The sequence below is a fragment of the Canis lupus genome, chromosome 32, assembly GCF_011100685.1.
Source record: "Canis lupus familiaris isolate Mischka breed German Shepherd chromosome 32, alternate assembly UU_Cfam_GSD_1.0, whole genome shotgun sequence".
NCBI lineage: Eukaryota > Metazoa > Chordata > Mammalia > Carnivora > Canidae > Canis > Canis lupus.
Window position 1 is genome coordinate 35,210,663 of NC_049253.1, and position 21,641 is coordinate 35,232,303.

Below are 21,641 nucleotides of genomic sequence, written 5' to 3' on the forward strand. Positions count from 1 at the left end.
GTTTTATATAAGACTGAGGACTCACTGACTTCTACCTCTGGAACCAATAATACATTATAATACATTATAAATAATATATATATATTATTTAAGATTTAAATAACTTTTTTAAAAAAACAAATATAACTATCAAAAATATAAAAAATAAGTTAAATTTTAAAAAAGATTAGTAGGTCACTTCTCTACTTAAGTTGTCCTTTGACTTTATAAGTTTAGAAATAGAAGAATATAAAAATTATAATTAAAGAGTAATTTATCTTTATAATCAAAATTCCTTAAAATCTGTATGATCTGCCTGCCGACTTCCTCTCAGATCACCTGTCTCTATAATCCCTTTGAATAAATATATTCTAGCCATTCTGATCTTCTTACCATCTCTTGAATATGTCATGATTACTATTATGTCAGAAGTTTTCAATACGCTGTTCCTTTTTCTTGGAATGTCTCTTCCTCTCAAATCCTTTTCTATTTGGAGTATCTCTTCTTTGAAATTCTGTGGCTACCTTCTCATGTGATTGAAGTCCTAACAGATGTCACCTCCTCTAAGTGATTTTCTATATACTTTAGCTAAAGCAACCAACCACTCTCTATTCAATTTCTTTTTCTTCAATTTTCTATTTTTATGTTCTCTATAGTACTTATCCAGAGGGGGTGAGTGGATAATGTGACTTGGAAGAGTGTACTATGAGGCTGAGCTGAAATGAAGCAGCAAGTTTCAACATAAGACTAACACAAAGTTGGAGATGACAACCAGTCTATCAAGTACATGCATTTTCTCTACAATAGCTGTATAGAATCTTATTTTTTTCATCATGTGGGTACTTCTACAGACATAAGTGGGAATAAAATTTTTTCTACATAATTTGTATAATTATACAATAAGTACACAATTTTACAATAAGTACATTATACAATAAGTATACATTTTTAGCTGTTGGGTGAAATGTACTCACGCTCACTTTTCCATTGCGATTGTCTTCTTCTCTCAGTGCCAAAGCCTTCAGAAAATTATCTTGCAGGTCTTTACCAGCACTTGTTAATGTCCTATAAAAGGCAGGTCTTTGGTTACAACATATTAGAAAACAAATATATTAAAAACATTCAGGGGCCAACAATCATGCTTCTTTATTCCAAGTGACAATTTCCTTATAACACAAAAACTACAAACACAGTCATCATAAGTCACACACAATTATTATAATTTACTATATTCGTCAGTTTGAGGAATGCATGTATGAATAATTAGAATCAAGTCCATAAATAATATACATGTGTATATCAATACTCAAGCTAGATACAGTTAATTTCATTTACATGTCCATTTTATTCTTTTTATCACACCATGCAAATTTAATATATTCATACCTCTCACTACCCAAAATAATTTTAGATTGCTTATAACTTAAACACAACTTATTTATTTAATACAAGAAAATTAAAATACTAGAAACCTAAGCCAATTGCCTCACTAGTATACAGCATTAATCTTACCTCTATGAGGATATGAGAAAAGCAAAAAAGGAAAGAAACTAGGTTGAGTCGTCTCTGTTAAATAAAAAGAAACATTTAGAGGGACGCCTGTGTGGCTCAGCAGTTGAGCATCTCCCTTCAGCTCAGGGCATCCTGGGGTCCTGGGATCAAATCCAGCATCAGGCTCCCCATGGGGAGCCTGCTTCTCTCTCTGCCTATGTCTTTGCCTCTCTCTCTCTCTCTCTTAAAAAAGAAAGAAAGAAAGAAAGAAGAAGAAAGAAGAAAGAAAGGAAGGAAGGAAGGAGGAAAGGAGGACTGAAGGAAGGAAAGAAATGAAAAGAAAGAAAGAAAGAAAGAAGAAAGAAAAGAGAAAGAAAAAGAAAGAGAAAGAAGAAAACAGAACGAAGAAATAAATACCTCACCGCACCCTACGCCCCTCACGTCCCCCCCAGCCCTACCATCCTACCCCAAGACCTCCATCACTCCCTCACCTCACAGACCTCCCGCCCGCACCTCCAGCCATCCCTCCATCCAAGAAAGAAAGAAAGATTTAGAATACAGGGTACCCGGCTGGCTCAGTTGGTGGAGTATGAGACTTGATTTCAGGGCTGTGATTTTAAGCCCCATGATGGGTGTAGATACTAAAAAAAAAAAAAAAAAAAAAATTAAAAAAAGGATTCAAGAGATGTTATAAAATAAGTAAGTTATGGGAATGTAACATATAGTATTCTGTAACTATATCAATCATAATTAATAATACTTGTATATTTGGCATTTGCTAAGAGTAGATCTTAAAAGCTTTCATCACAAAAAAAGAATTTATAGCTATGTGTAGTGATGGATGTTAATTAAATTTAGTGGGGTGTTCATTTATATACACATATATACATATGTTGAATCATTATGTTGTACATCTGAAACTAATATTCTATTGTCAATATAATACCAATATAATATGCTATATATATCAATTATATCTTGATAAAAAAGCTTTTAAAGAATTTTAGAAAGCAATGGTTTTCCCTGAACTTTTTAAAAAATGTATGACATTAAGCTACACTGAACCACATAATGAAGAGTGATTTCAAGAGTGATTTTTGAAATAATAATCCTTTCTTCAAACAGCAATTTCCTTTTTATTCAACATTTTTATTGTTTCTGCTAGGTACTAGGAATTGTATCAGGCAAAGAGATGAATAAGACATAATTCCTGTTCTCGAGTTGCCTGCTATTTCATAGAAGTGTATAGATACAGCCACATTATAATGTCCTACCATGTGCTAACTGTAACAAATAGAGATATGGATGGAGTGTCAGAGGAGTTCATGTGAGAATATCCTATCTATTCAAGGAAAAGTGACTTAATTTTAAGTTTAAAAGCAATTATCAAACAAAATGTTAAAAGATAATATAGCATCATCTTGGGGTGGGAATGGAAAAGAGATAGAGGTATCAGTAACTACAGAAGAATAAAAGGATGGAGATTTAAACCTGCAAAGTGCCCGTGGATAATTGTAAAGCAGTCACAAAGTAGTACAGGAAGTTAAGGAGAAACCATATGATATTAATAAAAGATAATAGTTTTATAGACATACAATTGTAAATATTTAGTTAAGGTCACACAGCTAATCATAACAAACTCAAACCCAGGCAGTCTGGTTCTAGAACTCATTCTCAGAACCACTAGGCCATGCTGCCTCTCTGGGAAAGCCTTATTTTATGTTAAGGATTGGACCGTGTCTTCCAGGGGATGTTGAACCACAAATATCTAATGCAAGGAAATAAGATCATCAAGTCTGTGTTTTAGAAGAATATTGAGCAGTATGAGAAACATAGCTTGGAAGGAGAGTAACATTATAGGGATTAATTTGGGGGCTATTACAAAATTTTAGCAAAGATGATGGAGATCTGATTTAAAGCAGTGGTGGTCAGGATAGGGAGGGACAGATTTGGGAAATACCTAAGAGGTAAAACAGACCTGGTGACTTATTTTTGTGGGGTGTTGAAAAAGAGATCAATACTAGGTTTCATTAAATCAATATAGACCTGTACAACATGTAACTTACTGGTTTTGTTGATCTAGAAATGCAACCCTTTAAATTGATCATAACTTGTCTTCCTTTTGCTTTTCTAGCTTCATGTGTCTTGACTTGTATCAACATCAACTAATCATCCAAATATCTAATATCCATAGAAAATCGCCACCAATGGACAGAATAAAATATTTCAGAAACTTTTTAATTTTTAATTCATTGTTCTTTCCAAAAGTAACTCTTCCATATTGCAATATAATTTTGCATGCTCCAATATTAAATCTCAAAAACATCAAATGTATTTTGTCAGTTGCTTGCTCAAAAAACATGTATTGTTTCTCCATTATTCACAAGATAATCTTCTAATCACTTTGTCAGTTTTCCTATTTGTGGTCTGTATTTAAAACAAGAAATTCTCTGAATTTTAAACAGAAAACTAGTTTTACAAGTACATCAGTTATGACTAGTCCATTTATATTACAGTCACAAATCACAGCAGCTTATACAAGATTATTCCTCAATAGTGCTATGCATCAATAATAGGTTGACTGAGGCTCTTCATCTTGGAGGGATAAACTAAGAGGCTGAAGAAACAGTTTCCACCTAAGACATCTTTGGTTATTGCACAGAAGGAAAAGAGAACATGGCCACATAATGGCTCTTAAAGAGTCTACTTATAAGAGACTTGTGTCACTTACACTCACATTTTATTGGTCAAAGGAAGCACCATGGCCAAGTCTGAAATCAGTGAAATGTATAATCCTGTCTTGGGAAGAGTAGCAAAGTATTTGTAAATGGTAGTCCATGTGCCCCTTGCTTCCTATAGCATAATCAAAGGTTAAGAGTAGATAGCTCAGTAAACAAGAGCAATAAAGAAAATGATTTCTGAGTGAAATTTAAAAGTACAGAAATTTTGTTAAACAACGGATTTATTGCAATATAACCAAGTACAGATCCTTTTGAAAATTAAGATCGCTAACTTCAGCTCTGAAACAGAACCTTGCCCCCAACACCACATACCTATATGATAAAAATCACAGCTGAAGCAATGAAACAGACTGGTACGTGGTCTTCTATGAGAGTTGTAAATATCTGTTGGTTTTGCCTCCCCAACAATCTTCCCTTTTGTACTGGTCACAGAACCCTGATTTTTATTTGGACAATTGTCTCTCCCATATTCTATACCTTGATAGAACAGTCAATCAAGTTACCCACTAATGTAAAAACTCACATCCCCCAAACCTTTGCTAATGAACATGCTGCAAGCTTGACCAATATCACTTCACTTCATAAGAATGTACATCATAAACAGACACAAGCATGAAAATCATTTGGAGTTATAGTGTCTATTCTTCATTCCTGCTACATAGCTTTATCATTCAACTTTCTCTTCCTATCAATGATAATCAGTATTGGTACTCTAGAGGTCCTAAACATTTACATATAGTAAGTCTACTTTCCACTCCTCCTACCTCTCCAAACACATCTCATTTTGTTGTAAATCTTCAGAATATTACAGAAAAGTTATAATCAAATTTGATAACCAACCCCAATCCTACAACACCAAAGGTGTATCTATCAATTTTGCATGGATCCTTTATTTTCTATAGCTTATGTATATATTTGTATAATCACAAAAGCATACGTGGTATGATTTGGTGAGTTGTTATTACATACTCTGCCACTTATTGTTTTATTTCTATTGTTGTTATTGTTCTTTGGAATAGATGTTTATGAGTGCTAAGAAAGATCAAAGTTATCCCCAGATGCATCAGATGTGAAAAGTTGGAAAAATAGATTTCTAGGTACCATCCATTAATGAGGAAAGAAGTCCTAAAATTCTACCAGGCCTAGCAGATATCTGGGCCAGGCAGGAAAAAAGAAATAGCAAGAAGTAGAATTCTTGCTGCCCCTGGACACTTACTATATCAGACACTGACCTCTCTTCCTCCATAAAAATTAAACCCTAGTTTTTAGGGCTTTTAGCAGAGAATGTAGCTTCCTGGAATAAAGACTACATTTCCTAGCTTCTCTTCCAGGTAGGTATATCCATATGACTAACTTTTACACAATGGAATCCAAATGAAAATTCTGTTAAACTTCTAGGAAGTCTACTTAGAGAGGAGGAAGGTATACTTTCTCCTCTAGTTGGAAGGCAATATAATGACAATTGCTCCAGCTGCTGTCTTGACTTAAATTGGAGGCCATGATTATGGAGCAACAAGAGAAAGAAACAGGGACCCTGACACCCTGGTACATCAACCCAGCCTTGATTGATACCATCTGGACTGCTAGAAAATAATTTATATTTTGTTTCATAGACTGTCATTTTGAGTTTTTTCTATGAATTTTAACTAAACCTAATTCAAAAAGATACATTCACCATATGAAATTTGCTCACCCTTCTGAAAAAAGATGTTGCAAGACTGGCTTGATGATCAAATTGGACTTTAACTTCATTTGTAATACTTTAAGGATTTCCTTGGAGACTGTACTACTTATGTAATTAAATTGAAATTGTTTTTAATAGAAAGTTAAGTCTTTCAAATGGAAGCATGACATGATGGAAATTAAACTGAAATATAAGATGGGACATCAGTCTTTAATTCCTATTCATTTACCAACTGATTTAGTCCAAGTCACATTTTTCTGAATCTGAGTTTCATGATAGACTAAATAACTTCCTAACCTCCAGCTGCTATAAAACTCGAGCTTTAAAATGACCACTCTCTGTTATTAATCACCAAATATTAATTTTATAATCAGTCTAAAAATCATTTTATACTGACGATATATTAAGATCATACTATTCCTCCTTTTTTTTTTACTATTATTTAAGTCTTACATACATAGACATCCATTTCCTATAACCTCTATGAGAAAGATAAAAGTATTCTTGTTACATAAACTGGGAACAGAGAGGATAAGGTCTAAAACTCCTAAGCCAAATGCAGCAAAAGCAAAAAGTTATATAAATAATCAATTATTATACCACACTACATCTGAGAACCAGAAACTTCTCAGCAAGGGGAAATATTGGGCAAGAAAGTTAATTCAGTATGTGGTAAGAAATTCTTAAATCTTTAACATGCATTACTCTTACTTAACTAGATTTATTTAACAGTCAGTGACCTGAGAAACCTTGCTTAAACAAATATTACAAAAGGAGTCACTTCCTCAAGAAGTAAAGTAGGCCTATTACAAAATATTAGGGTTATAAGTTTTATAAAGTTAAATACTCCATCTTTGTTGTTTACACTCAAAATGTTGTTTTATACTTTCAAAATGGGGTAAAAGTTGTATCAATGAGTTATTTTTTACCAATCATGTTTAATCATTAGCTAAAGGCATTTATATAATCCTACATGAATGAATCTAAACAGATTCTTAATTCTCAGCAATTAGACTCGTGGTTTTATGATTTAATTATGTTGTTTGTGTCTTCATATATATTTGTACTACTAGATTGACACTCCAAGAGAGTAAATAACAAAAGAAAAAAATGGAAAGCTGTTAAAATAGAAACATTTCCTTGAGTTCTTTTCTTCTTATTATTTGTTTTTAGATTTTATTTATTAATGAGAGACACAGAGAGAGCGGGAGCGGCAGAGGAAGAAGCAGGCTCCATGCAGGGAGCCTGACGTGGGACTCGATCCCGGGTCTCCAGGATCAGGCCCTGGGCTGAAGGCAGCGCTAAACTGCTGAGCCACCCGGGCTGCCCTTAAGTTATTTTCTTAAGAGTTCACTTATTTTAGGGGGTCCCTTCGGCCCAGGGCATGATCCTGGAGTCCCAGGATCAAGTCCCCATGGGCTCCCGTCATGCAGCCTGCTTCTCCCTGTCTGTGTCTCTGCCTCTCTCTCTCTGTGTCTCTCAAGAATGAATGAATGAATAAGTGAATGAATGAATGAATGAATAAAATATTAAAAAAAAGAAAGAGGTCACTTATTTTAAAGATTACAAAGTCTTTCAGTAAATCTTCATGAGTTATTAATCATCTCAGAATTTTAAATGTAAAATTAGGAGTTTTCTAATAGGCAAGGTTTGAATAATCATTGAGATGTGTTCAAATAAGCAGTTTCTGAATAAACACTAAATCAAATTTGAGATTAAATCCATCTTGATAGCAATACTGTTCTATCTGTTGGGCAGTCATTATACTAGTCTCTATGTCAGGTATTTTGCAAATACTTTCAATTATCTTCAAATCAAGCCCAAGGGAGGACATTTTTATTTCCACTTTAAAAATGAACTTGCTTATAATCAGTTGGCCTTCAGTTTTTAACTTAAATGTCACTAACTCCAAGGCTTTATTTTACCATACTGAAGCCTCACAATATATCAAAACATCATTTGATGCCTTAATATTCTTACAGAAAACAATGAGAATTCACTGGTGAGAGGAAACTGAAATTAACAGGAATGGGGTAGGGTGAAGGTGCAACCTCCATCAGGAGGTGCCTCTAGGAGTAACCAGAGGCTGGTGGTCTTGAAACCTCTGTGGGAAACTAATCAGCCATAATCATCACTCCAGTCTAGACCAGAATTCTGATCAAGCACTTGTTTAGACATAGGTTTGATTTCTAGTCAGTGAAATCTGGCATAGCCTACATTAAATAATTCTAGAATTTCTATCCAATTCATCTGCACTTGGAATATGTAATTCAGCTTCTCTGTGCCTCAGTTACTTTGAAATGATGTTTTTGTACACTCCGTTTAGAAAAATTTAGTGGAGAGTATAGTAAAATGTAATGGATGAGCAAAAGTTTATTGTAAAATTTCTACATTATCTTCTTAGAAAATGAGCACACATCTATGAAAAAGCAGTTTTCAGAAACAGCTTTATTTTCCATGGATAAGTTTACTGACAAAACTACATGCATGTATTTGTGTGGTCTCAAATAATAGAAATTTATTTTTCAGAGGCCAAAATGGAAAATTGTTGCAAACTTGATAAAAAGTATGATTTTACTTATCACAGTGTGTAGATTTTTAGACAATTTATTTGAGTATTAAATATGGGAGATATATTTCTATAGTACTTTTATGTAGGGCATCTGTTACTTTGCCTTATACATTTTCTACAGGACAATGACACCTTCTTTGCTTTGCTATTTACATAAATTAGAGGAAAAATCCTGCTTCTCCTCAAATAGCGTTTTAGAAATTTCTCTAACGTGGTAAACATCTTCACAATCCTCCTTTCAGAGTATTATTTTACATTTGCTCTGTATGATCAATCTGGGCTGCTATAACAAAATACCATTGATTGGGTGTCTTAAACAAAAGAAATGTATTTTTTCACATATCTAGAGACTGGAAGTCTGAGGACAGGGTACCAACATGGTCTGCTTCTGGTAACTGCTCTCTTAAGCAACTCACTGTGTTTGTACTAGCATCTCACTGTGCTTTTACTTTGCATTTCTCTGATTACTTTTTGTTATATACATACTTTTCTAAGTTGTATGTCCTCCAAAGGCTACATGATTACCAAAAATGTATAGAAAGAATAAAAGCAACCAGTGAACAATTTCAAATCCTTTCCTTTGAGCATTAATACAGTAGGAGAATCTACCTTTAATATCTAAGGGATTATTTTTTAAAGATCTAAGAGGGAAAAATTGTGGAGCTAAATGCAATGTGTGGTTTTTGATTCTCCTGTATTTTCCTGTGAACTATTCTTGGTGGCTTTTTTCTTTCTTCCTTCCTTTCTTTATTACATTTAATTGAAGCAATGTTTCTTAGAAGTCCAGTCAATCAGGATTATATCTAGAAAGATTTATGGTTTAGGAATTTTTACACTACATACTGTGACTTCTACGGAATTTCCAGGAGGTCATCAATTTAATATTCTAATTACTTTCAGAAAGAAAAAGACTTCTTGAGAAATGAGATTCATTTATTGGTAAGGAGGAATGAGAATAAAATTTCCACTAAGATAAATGGCATCACTCCCCCTTCCACCCTTTGTTTATAAATTACCAAATGTACAGTAAAGCTATCAACATATCTGGGAAGAAGCTTCAACTGTTCGAAGCACACAGAAGAAAGACAAGAAGCACTAACATGTACACTCAACAGCTGTTCCTTTCATCTTCTATTTTGAGGAAAACCCAAGTGCGGTCCTGAAATCTGTGGTATCTTCCATCACTCAAACTACTCCCTCCTGGATGAAAAGTTGAGCTTTTCTTAGAGGAACAAAATGGCCTGGCTTCTGTTGGTGAAAGAGTCTCTGGACTCCTCTTTTTTTGGAGCATCTGTCAAATTTCTCTAGTTAATTCCTAAACATGGAAAGTTAAGATGTTCTCAAACTTTAAGGGGGACAAAAAGAAAAGGTTGCTCAGAGAGGAAATAAATGTGTTTAGTCTCTAAATGTGATTTTATTCTGAAAACACATTAAAATATGACTTTATTTTTACTCCCTTCTGGGAGGCATCAAAATCTTTTATCTGATTTGAAATAGATTTCCTGATCTTCTGGTTGCATAGTGAAAGCCAATGAGAAAACAGAAAACAAAGAAAGTAAGCTTTTGTTTGCTATGCCTGCCTCCAGACTTCTCTCTACCTGTGGGAATCAGCCTCTTGGCTCCACAGAACACTGAGTACATAGGCTTTAGAAAGGTGAAGGCCTTTAGGCTCAGCATCTTTAGGCTGTACATGCCTAATCTCCACGTGTTTGTCTCTAGTTCACAATATTTGAAAGATTCTATTTAGGAAGGTGAAGAATTTGACATAATGGAATTCCAGGGAGCAACTTCTCACCAGAGACAAGCAGTCAAAACAGAAGCCCATACTGCACAAGATAGCAGGGACTGTCACACATCAGGGTGGTGGGTTCAGAGGAGAAGAGAATATACGGATAAGGGGAGGGAAGAAGAAAAGGGAAGAAGAGATGTATCCATGTGAGACTTTGGGGAAGAAAGATGCCTGAAGAAGACTGTTAGGAAGTCTTGCTGCATTACCTCCTTTGTATAAACCCCTATGTTGCTTCTTATAAAACTGGCAGTACTAAGAGGTTAAGTATGACCTCTAGTGACAGGGAGAGTTTAGAAAAGATGAGACATTAGAATGAGAGACAGAGACAGACAGGGGAGGCAGGAGAGGGGTGAATGGAAGCGTCCCAGACTGCGGTGCCATCTAAAGAAGGTTCGGCTAAGCCACGTCCTTGAACCAAAGTCAGCCAATAAAGATTCACGGGTCCACCCTAATATCCCTGTCACACTCCATCATCAAGGGAGAGCTGCCCATCAGAGGTGTGGCCATGGTGCAAATGCACAACAGGTTTCAAAGAGCAGCATCTGAAGGGACCCTCAGTTAACTCTACTCTCTATATAAAATGTATTCTCACAGCCACAATTTTCGTCCAAACCAAAAATCTTGAGGTTCAAAAACACCAACGTAATAACTCAATTATCACAAATATAGTCTCAAAATAAAACTATTATCAACCATAGGTTTCTTGAAAACACCTTAAGGCTTTATGCAGAGCAGGGTGTCTGAGTGGCTCAGTTGGTTAAGTAAGCATCTGACTTTGGCTCAGGGCATGATCTCAGAGTTGTGGGATGGAGCCTCATGTTAAGCTCTCTGCTCAGTGGGGAGCTTGCTTCTCTCTCCCACTGCAGCTTCTCTTGCTTTTGTTCTCTCTCTCTCTCTCTCTCTCTCAATAACTAAATAAAATCTTAAATTTTTTTTTAAAAGACTTTTCACAGGTCTTTTTCTCCTTAGGGTATATACCTCTAGGGATGAATGGCCAGATTACTGTGCTTTAAAGATACTTCACTTGGTACCAGCTAGATACACAATTAGGTTCATTTGTCGATTTTATTTCAATTTGAAAGATATTTCAAATTTTGCTTTATAGTTAGATAAAAATATGTATAGAATTCTAAAATCAAATCTAATTTAGAAGTTTAGAAAAGTCTAGTTTTCATCTCCAATTCTATCTACCCTATTCCATCCTCTCCCTTCTATACAGAGCATCATCATTTTGTTTTATTTTTAATTCCAGTTAGTTAGCATACAGTGTTATATTAATTTCAGTGCACAATATACTGATTTAACACATCCATACATCACCCAGTGCTTATCACAAATACACTCTTTAATGTCCATCACCTATTTCACTCATCCCTCTCCTCTCCCCTCTGGTGACCATCAGACCGTCATTTCTTGATTTGTCTCTTTTTTTTCTTTCCCTTTGTAGAGCATCATTTTTTAAAAGTATCCTTAAATTTCTTTTTTAATTGTAACAATTTTTAATATAAGCATACCTATTTGCTATCTAGCTAGATAGCTAGGTATTTATTTATGTAAATAGGAGCCTCCTACACACACTTTCCTCAAACATGCTTTTTAATTTAAGCAGTATATTCAGGGAATTATACCATAGTAGTAAGAGACATTTTGCAACATTTCTTAGTTAGATAGTACTCCATTGTAGGGATTTATCATGGTTTAGTCACTTAGCTACTGATAGTAATTGGTTTGTTTCCTGTTATTTGCTATGATAAATACTGCTTTAATGTTTAGCTTTCGCATAGGTCATTTCATGTTTTTGCCACTATATTTTGGGGATAAATCCCTAGAAGTAGGATTGCTGGTCAAAGAGTACATGAATATTTTATTTAGTTAAATATTACCAAATTCTTCTTCAATGTGGTGGGGCATTTTGCAGTCCTCCCTACAATTTATAATAGTGCCAGTTTCTGCACAGCATTGACAAAGTATTTTGTAAAGTTTTTACATTTCTTTTGGTCTAGTAATGAGAAACTCAGCATAACTGTGTATTTATCTTAATATAAACTAAACATATTTTCATATGTTTAGAGACCACTTGCACTTCTATTTATTTTTTTTTCCTCTTTATCTTTAAACTGTATGTTGATAGCTCATTTTTCTATAGTATCATGGGCCTCTTTCTTCTCTATATTCTTCTTTAAACATTAGGAATCTTAAGATTTTATTTATTTATTCATGAAAGACACAGAGAAAGGGGCAGAGACATAAGCAGAGGGAGAAGCAGGCTCCCTGTGAGGAGCCTGATGTGGGACTCCATCCCAGGACCCTGGCATCATGACCTGAGCCAAAAGCAGACACACAACCACTGAGCCACCTAGGTGCCCAAACATGAGGAATTTTAGCTCTTTCTGTGATATAAGTAGCAAATATTTTCCCTAGCTTTTCATTTGTCATTCTATTTTGCTTATGGTGCATTTTACCAAGAAAATGTTTCATTTTTATGCTATTAAAATAATTTATAAATGTTACAAATCATTCCCTTACTATAGATTTTGAATCACCAACTATAGAGAAATCCATCCATATTTTCTTCTAGAACTTGAAAGTTTTCTTTTTTATTTCTTAATTCAGGGATCCCTGGGTGGCGCAGCGGTTTGGCGCCTGCCTTTGGCCCAGGGCGCGATCCTGGAGACCTGGGATTGAATCCCACGTCGGGCTCTCGGTGCATGGAGCCTGCTTCTCCCTCTGCCTGTGTCTCTGCCTCTCTCTCTCTCTCTCTGTGTGGCTATCATAAATAAATAAAAATAAAAAAAAACAGGTTTATTTCTTAATTCATTTTAACATTTATATCTCTAATTCCTTGGCATTTATCTGGATGTACTACGTAATAAATTGATCCTATTTTAACTTTTTTTCATGTGGCTATTTAGTTATCCCAACACCAATTATTTACAAGTCAATTTTGGTTTTTCCATTGATTTGAGATGATGTCTTTCCATATACACTTGGGTCTATTTCTGTTTTCTATTCTATTTCATTGCTTTGTCTGTTTGTGTATCAGTGCCACATTATCTTAATAATAGAAATTATATGTTTTAATATCTGGTAAAGCTAGTTCCTCTCATTGATGTTCTTTTTCATGGGTGTTTTGTGTGTGTGTGTGGATATTCTTGGTTATTCGCTTTTCCAAATGGATTTTGTAATTGAATTGGCAAGGTCATTAAAAAAAAAAAATCAAACACCGATGACCATTTACCAGGATTACTTTAAATTTCTAAATATCATAGCTTATGATTTTAAAGATGGTTGCCTTAACTAAAACGGTATCAAAGACTGGCATGAAACTGGAGTTGCAGCTTCTCTGTGTCATGGTAATCCATGTGTACACTAGCTCCTGTAGATGATGTGAACCTGAATTATTGCTACCACTTTCAAAGACAGGAAGATATTCTACTTGTCATAACTCCAGTCCTAAATTTTCTATTAAGCCAATTAAATGTAGTATTAGATTAAAACCATGTGTTTGAGGAGTCTAATCATCAAACTGAACTCAAAAACTATCATACTGTATATCACTCTATTTTTATCTAATTTATCTATTTAGAAGATTAATCTCTCCTATGGCCTATTTTGGATAATTGCGTTTATCTACAAAATTTATCTATGTCATCTAATGTTCACAAATGTCTTTTCATAGTGTTGCATAAAGTAGCCTCTATTGATTTTTTAAAAGTCTTCTGTTTTAATCTTTATACCCATCCTAGTCACTTCTCATTCTATGTATTCATAGTTTTTCCCTTTTATCTTAGTTGGGTTAGCTAGTAATTTAACTATTTTGTTCATTTTTTCCCCCAAAGAAGGAGCATTTGGATTCACTCTACATTTTTTTCTTACTTACTTTTGTTCCTTTTTCTTTTGTTGGGTACTCTGTAGTCCTTCTTCTACTTTTTCAATTGGGTGCTTAATTCATTTTTATTTTTTCATTATATTGAAATAAATCTTTAATGCTACATATTTTTCTCTGAAAACTGCTTCAAATATGCCCCATTGATTCTGATAGTTGTATTTGCACTATTCTTATTTTTAGGAAATTCTGCTATTTCTTTTTTTGCATCTTCTATCCTTCTCTTGGAATGCACTGTCCTTGGAAGCCAAATGCCACAGAAGAAAACCAACTATACTGAGGCCATCATGCTGTGAAATGCCCAAGCTATATGAAGAGGCCTAGAGTATGAGCTGCCAGTTGGGGAAAAAGAGAGAGAGAGAGAAGACAGAGAGTGTCTTATAGAGAGATCACTGAGGCTCCAAATATATAAGTGAAGAAGCTATCTTGGAAATGAATCTAGCTCTAGCCCCATCAGATGTTACCAAACAAGCAGAGACCGGCTATCCAGGCAAGCCCTTCCTGAACTCCTAACTCAAGAGATGTGAGCAAAATGAAATAGATGTTCAAAGCTATGATGTGTTTTACAGAAATAGACAACCACAACAAATATTTATTTAGAAGGTATAGAATGAGAAGGTATAGCTTGAGTGGATCAGTCAGTTAAGTGTCCAACTCTTGACTTCGGCTCAGGTCATGATCTCAGGGTATAAGACAGAGCCCTGTGTTGGGCTCCACATTGAGCATGGAACCTGCCTGGGATTCCCTCTCTCTCTCTGCCTCAATACCCCACTTGTTCTCTTGTTCTTGCTCTTTCTTTCCCTCTTTCTCTTAAAAAGAGAAGGATGAAATTTATTTCTTGTGAAAAAATATAAATATTTTTATGCTCAAAATAAATATTTTTCACATGCAATAACTAGAAAGCCACATTTTATCTTTCATTTCACAAATATATCTATTATCCATAACTAGCTATTCATTAATACATACTCTAAAAATAAAAGTACTGGATTTAGTAATAAACTCTTGTTAAAAATATATTAAATCTTTAAAATCAACTTTCATGTTAGCAAAATATTTCCTTCTTTCTATAACTTTTTTCCTCTCTACAGTTTCTTTTGTAATATTTTGGACCATACAAATATATAGATATGGTAGAAAACTTTAAAGTCTAGATAATAAAATAAACTACTCATTTCTGGCAAAAAGCATTATGGCCCAAGATATTCTGGTGGAGAATTTCACCTGGTTGGAACAGAGTTGGTGGCACAATTTTATATACATACACATATATTTATATATATGCTATAAATTTTATATTTAACAGAGCAGAATCAAAGAAAATATGGTTTTGTTCATTTCCACTTGAAGACACTCTCTTTCTCAGTGAGAGCAGAATCTATTTGTATTTTCCCAATTATTAAAGCAATCAAGTGTGGTAACCTGAGTTAACTAGAACTAAATATTTCTAACTGAAGCCAGTAATTTGATATCATTTATTAACTGATGTCCCAGGAAACATTGATATGTTGCCCCAATAAAGAAAACAAACTAGAGTCTATTACAGAGTATTTGTACCTAAAATCTTCCCCAAAGTGCACAGAACGTCATTACATTTTTATCTTAATGTTTTCAGCCCTTTAAAAACATTAATAGATATATTACTTAAATAAAAAGCTTTTTTATGCAAAATTCTAATATTAGTCGTGAGGAAATCTTAGGTTTAACATTGAAGGAAATTTATACACCTGAATTTCCGTTTTTTTTTTTTTTTAATTTTTATTTATTTATGATAGTCACACACACAGAGAGAGAGAGAGAGAGGCAGAGACACAGGCAGAGGGAGAAGCAGGCTCCATGCACTGGGAGCCCGACGTGGGATTCGATCCCGGGTCTCCAGGATCGCGCCTCGGGCCAAAGGCAAGCGCTAAATTGCTGCGCCACCCAGGGATCCCTACACCTGAATTTCCATGTATAAAACTAAAACTCATTCTAAGAAAAAAAATTTTAATATATGAGACTATTTATAGTACAATTAGTTGATACCTTAACTTAGAATATACATGAATTAGAAATAACAATGTATATGTTATCTGAATAAATATATTTTATTTATGTATATCTTACCTTTCTATCATGATTTTAATTCTAAATTAAAGATTTTTAAAATGTGCTATCCTTTACAAGAAATAATTGGATTAGGAAGTCATTTTTTAAAGCAGAGACTGTTAGTCATTTTGACATTGTTGGCATGTTGTCAGCTGAAAAATCTACTGTAAAAATTTGATTGCTACTTACATAATCTACTGAACAGGAAATGCCTTTGTAAGAACCTTAAGACCACATATTTTATTGTTTAATAAAATGAACAAGTAATTGTAAAAACTACACTTACTATAAGATATTTGAACCTCCACAGAGTAAATGATTTTTAAAATATATTATTATTGCTCACATAGTTTAGTTGAACAGTTCTACGGTTATCAGAATTTTGGCTTATACTATAAGTGCACACCTGACCAAATATTGGCACGAATGTTTCAGTTAACAGAGTTACCAGAAGCATGGCCAATGTCACTTATCCAGAATTAACTATACATACATATATATACATATGTGTGAATATATATGTATGTTAACTATATGTGTATATATTTATATAAATATATGTGTATATATATTTTAAAGTTACTTTATCAGCTTTCTGCTAAATTTAAAAAACCCATCACTTCCAAGAAAGGGAAAATATTTAACTGAGAAGCTCTCCCTATGTAGTTATAGCATAGTTCAATATATATGAAGAAGCAATTTCTATCCATAATATTTTATGATTTTAGAAATGTGCATCTAATACTTTTTAATATTTATAAGTCTAAATTTTATACATTGCTACAGTTTGAATCATAGTGAATGATTAGTTAATGTTAACTAAAATGAAGTTAAGTTAGGGATAATGTTTATATTAGGATAAGAGTGGTAGAGGTTAAAAGAAGAGACACGGGGCCAAACTCCAACATTTTTGATATGACTAATTAATAATAATAAATAATAAAACAATCTATTTTTAAGCCACTTAAATAAGAAGATATTACCCAAGCAAAACCCAAAAGATATTTAAGCATTAAATTATAGTTTATTATGGGTATAAATTATAAAATTATATATTAAAGGTGTAATCTGCCTATATCAGATCAGCCAAACATATGTAGACAAGTGCATATTTAAATATATGAAGGAAAGAGTTCAATATGCTGTCTCAGGATTCAGCTGAATCAAATAAATCATAATGGGATAACCTGTACTTATTATCAATCAATAAATACTAATGTTGGCTAAATGTTTTCTAGAGATAACATAACTGTCATGTCTTTTTCATAATTTTATATGCCACACGTGCAAGTACAGGTTTAAGCACAATAAATGATTGCTGAATAGATAAACAAAACTTAATGTTGATGGACAGATCAGGCCTGGAGTGTGTGAAACTTTAAGTGGCTGCATTTGTTTTATCCTACTATATATAGTCACTATATAATATTTAAATTATAATGGCATTTAATAGACTTTTAAATTCTGTATAATATAAAAATGACTATATTATTTAGAGAACTCGTAATGAGTAAGGAGTTTGAATGACCAGAGAAAGAAATTCACAAAAAATAATTTGTACAGATAAATTTTCACTTCTTTCTTTTGCTTTGCAGCAAGTACAAAGTGAATTTTATAATACATAAACTTTTTTCTGTTTAATAAAGTTATTAAAAATTATATTGTACTTTCAATGTTTTTTCCAAAATCCCTTCTCCTCTCAATTCCCAAAACACATAAATATATACTTTCCATCAACTAAAAGTATTCATTAAAATACATATTTAATATGAACTATTAAATATGTTTCTATGGTAGCTCATTTGCTGCTACAAGCAGCAAATCACAAAGTATGTTCAGTAAGAGACTAAGCCTACAAGAATTCCATCAGGAGTTTCCACTGTCATCTGCTGAAACTCCACATTGCACACTGCCATATTTTTTAAAGGCAGTGAAAAGTCTTATAGTGAAGAAACCTCTTTAATCTTGCCTAAACTCAGTGTTTCCAAAATTTATTTCACCAAAGAATCACTTTTGTCATTTCACAGAACATCCATTAACATACGTGCAACAAGTATAAACATAAACATCTTTGTTTTTGGAAATTCTGTTTTAAAAATTTAATTTTTTTAAAGATTTTATTTATTTATTTATGAGAGACACAGGCAGAGAGAGGCAGAGACATAGGCAGAGGGAGAAGCTGGCCCCATGCAGGGAGCCTGATGGGGACTCATTCCCAAAACCAGGGATGGGATCACACCCTGAGCCGGAGGCAGACACTCAACTACTGAGCCACCCAGGCATCCCTGTAAACTTTTTAATAGTTGAACTCACATGGTCTTCCTCTCTACACCAAAGTCTTACCAAGATGCATTCAATTTCCTCTGTCTTCTTCAGCAATACTCTAAATCCAACCCATCATCATCATTTATGTTAAATATTACAGTAGTATCTTAGCTGGTGTCTCAAATTTAACTCTCCAATTAATTTTCCTCATTGAACCCTAAAAAATGTGTGCATATGTGTTCCTTACCTGATCAAAGCCCTTTAATTGTTTCCTGTAGAATTTAGAATAAAACATAAAAATAATAAACCTGTCATGAAAGACTTTGCAAGATGTTTCTTGCCACTCTCTTCCCACTAACGTCTGAACACACTGGCCATGTATAGTTCTTAAAACAGGTGACATCTTTCTCACCTTAGGTCTTCATACAAAATACTTTCTTTGCTGAAAATTCTACCTGGGATTTGTTTTATTTTGTCTCTCTAATTCCTGCTTATCTATAACATGACAGCTTAAACATCAGATCCTGAGAGAGTCCTCTCTGATCTCCATTCTAATCTGAGTCATACAGGGTCTTATTACACAATTTCAATGAAAATTAATCATGGCATTTGGAAATGCAGCAGATTAAAATGTTCTCACACCAGATGGTAATATGAGGGGAAGAATGAGTTAAGCAAATAATCGTATCCTATCAAAATCGTAATTCACACGAACTCACACAGAGATGAGATGGTAAGGTTCTCCTCAGAGAGATAAGACAAAAATGCATTGTAGTCATACTACCAGAGCCTCTTGTATCTTAGAGTTTCCATATTAGACAGATGGAGATTTAAGAGCTTAGCTCTCATGTTTTACAATGGATTTTTTTCTTATTTTTCTTATGATACACCTTCTGTCCTTGATTTCCTTTTTCATCATTCGCCAGTGGCTCAGCAGTGGCCTAGTACCATGATAATATCTAAACTACTTGGAATACCTACCACATTATTTTAGAGTTCCCATAAATTCACTTAGAATCCCTTTCTTTTTCTTTATAGCATTATAACATTTATTTTTGTGCTTATTAAATGTCTATTATCCTCACTGAACTCAATCTAGTGAGACCAAGAACCTTATTTACTTTCCTTAACTCTTTCCACTCAAAGAGTAGCAGAGTGCTTCAATAAATACTTGAGAACAGAATGAATTATTATATGAATCACCTACTGCATCAGTTACTCTGTTAAGAATTAGAAGAAATGTGATAATATATAGTCCCTTCCCATAAAAGGTTATAAATGCAATGGGAGAAGACAGAACATTAAACAAATAATTAGAAGAGAGTTTGATAAAAGCTATGAGGTACAGTGTACACCAAATAAACCTGTAGAGATGGTATATAATACAACATCAAAAATATTCTAAAGTTCCCTTACCTAACATAATGCTAAGAAGGAAAATACTCATATATATCTTCCACACATTTATAGATTTGATTGAATTAACCCATCTGTTTCTTTGAAAAAAAAAATGTTTAATCCTCATAATGATCAGAACTACCAACCACAATGAAGCAACATGGAAATGAAGAATTCAAATAAGCTTAACCAAGTTTATATGGAATACACATAAACAGAGAAATTACATTTCAACAATGTCTAAGGAAAGTTAGAAATAAACTTCATGTATATTATTTCTCACAATTATCTTTTCTGTCATATGAAATATTTATTTTCTGTTCATATTATGTACTAAAGCACGTAAAATAATTTCTCCATCATGTTTTTCAGAAAGGGGAAAATATATTACTAAATGTCTTAAGGGAAGCAAATTTCTCTTTTGTAACAAGGTTTTAATTTGACTAGGACATAAAGATCAGAGCAAGAATTGAATCATCTGCTTCTCTGATCCTTCTCTGTGGTTAGCTGCTCTGATAATTATCAAGTATAAAAAATCCCCATCAAAGGAACATAAGAGAGCTTTGCAAAAGTTGAAAGTGTTTCTCAGATAGCTCCCCACTCATCACTACAAAGGTTTCTTATATGGCACTGAAAAAACATTACTTGGGGCCATTTGTGAGGTATTAAGAACTCATCATTATTTCTATGTTTCAAGTACACAATATTTACTTTACATCATGGAAATAAAATCTACAGACAGAGAAAATATACACTCCAGCCCTCTTATTTGAACTTTTAGAGCTTTTTAGTTTGCTACTCATGTGTAGGCTGGTGCTGGATACCCTGATGTATGATCACCAGTCCGTTCTTCCTCTCTCTGTTACAGACAGACCTAGTCTTGGTTTCTGGCTAAAGTTGCTCATTATAGAGTCATTTTCCTCCAATCTCTTGTGTCATCAAAATAATCATAAAAGTCAACATTTATGATTGCAGTTTATTAGTTAAACTGTCTACTTTTTTTTTTTGCCCTTGTTTGGGACATTGGAATTACACAGTCATATGTTATTAATCTGCTTCTCCATTTCCTCATATGGTAGAGTTGCTGCTTATATTCAAACCATAATTATTTTATTGATATTCATACCTAAGTAACATAATTAAATATATCTTCAACTATTTATGTTTGTGTTCTCTGTTTATTAAAAATTTTTCAGAAAGACACAAGCTACTATAAATTCACCATATACCTCAATGTTCTTAGGTGTATACAACCGAATACATTCTGGGTAGGTTAAGCATAAATGTAATTTATCAAAGAATCTTAAAGAGCATACAGAACTTCAAAGAAGGTCAGAAATCCAGACTGAGAAACTGCTGGAAAATGCTCAATCAAAATGACTGCTTTGGCAAAAACAATATTGCCTCACACTTGGTCAAGACATTGCAGCTTTTAGGGACTCTATACCTTATACCCAAAATACTAAGAATGAACTCCAGAATATTCTCTACTGTTGCCCCCAAGAACTAAATGCTTTACTTACCAAAAGAAATATTCCCAATGTTCTTGCTTCCATCACCTCCAAATCCAAATCTCTTGCAATGCATTGATTAATCAAACTGAAGTCACATGTTTATGCCCTAACAGCATGACAGGCTAGGAATATGATCTTTGGCTTCTACTGTAGGGAAGTATTCTATGTTTTCTTAAATTCTGTATTTGTCTCAGTTCTGTCTATTGTCTATTGATACCCACTAACTACAGAGCC

The 21,641-nt window shown here is 33.7% G+C and overlaps 1 protein-coding gene across 6 annotated transcripts in view; it reads right to left on the bottom strand.

The window, feature by feature from the left end:
- Positions 1-21,641, bottom strand: part of CFAP299 (cilia and flagella associated protein 299) — a 581,386-nt gene that overhangs the window by 358,164 nt on the left and 201,581 nt on the right. For 5 of the 6 annotated variants that reach the window (XM_038582314.1, XM_038582316.1, XM_038582319.1 and 2 more), the window contains one exon: positions 954-1,044. In XM_038582314.1, coding sequence (XP_038438242.1) covers positions 954-1,044 — 91 coding nt within the window. The remainder of the gene's footprint in view (positions 1-953; positions 1,045-21,641) is intronic. The other variant, XM_038582318.1, reaches the window with a different exon arrangement.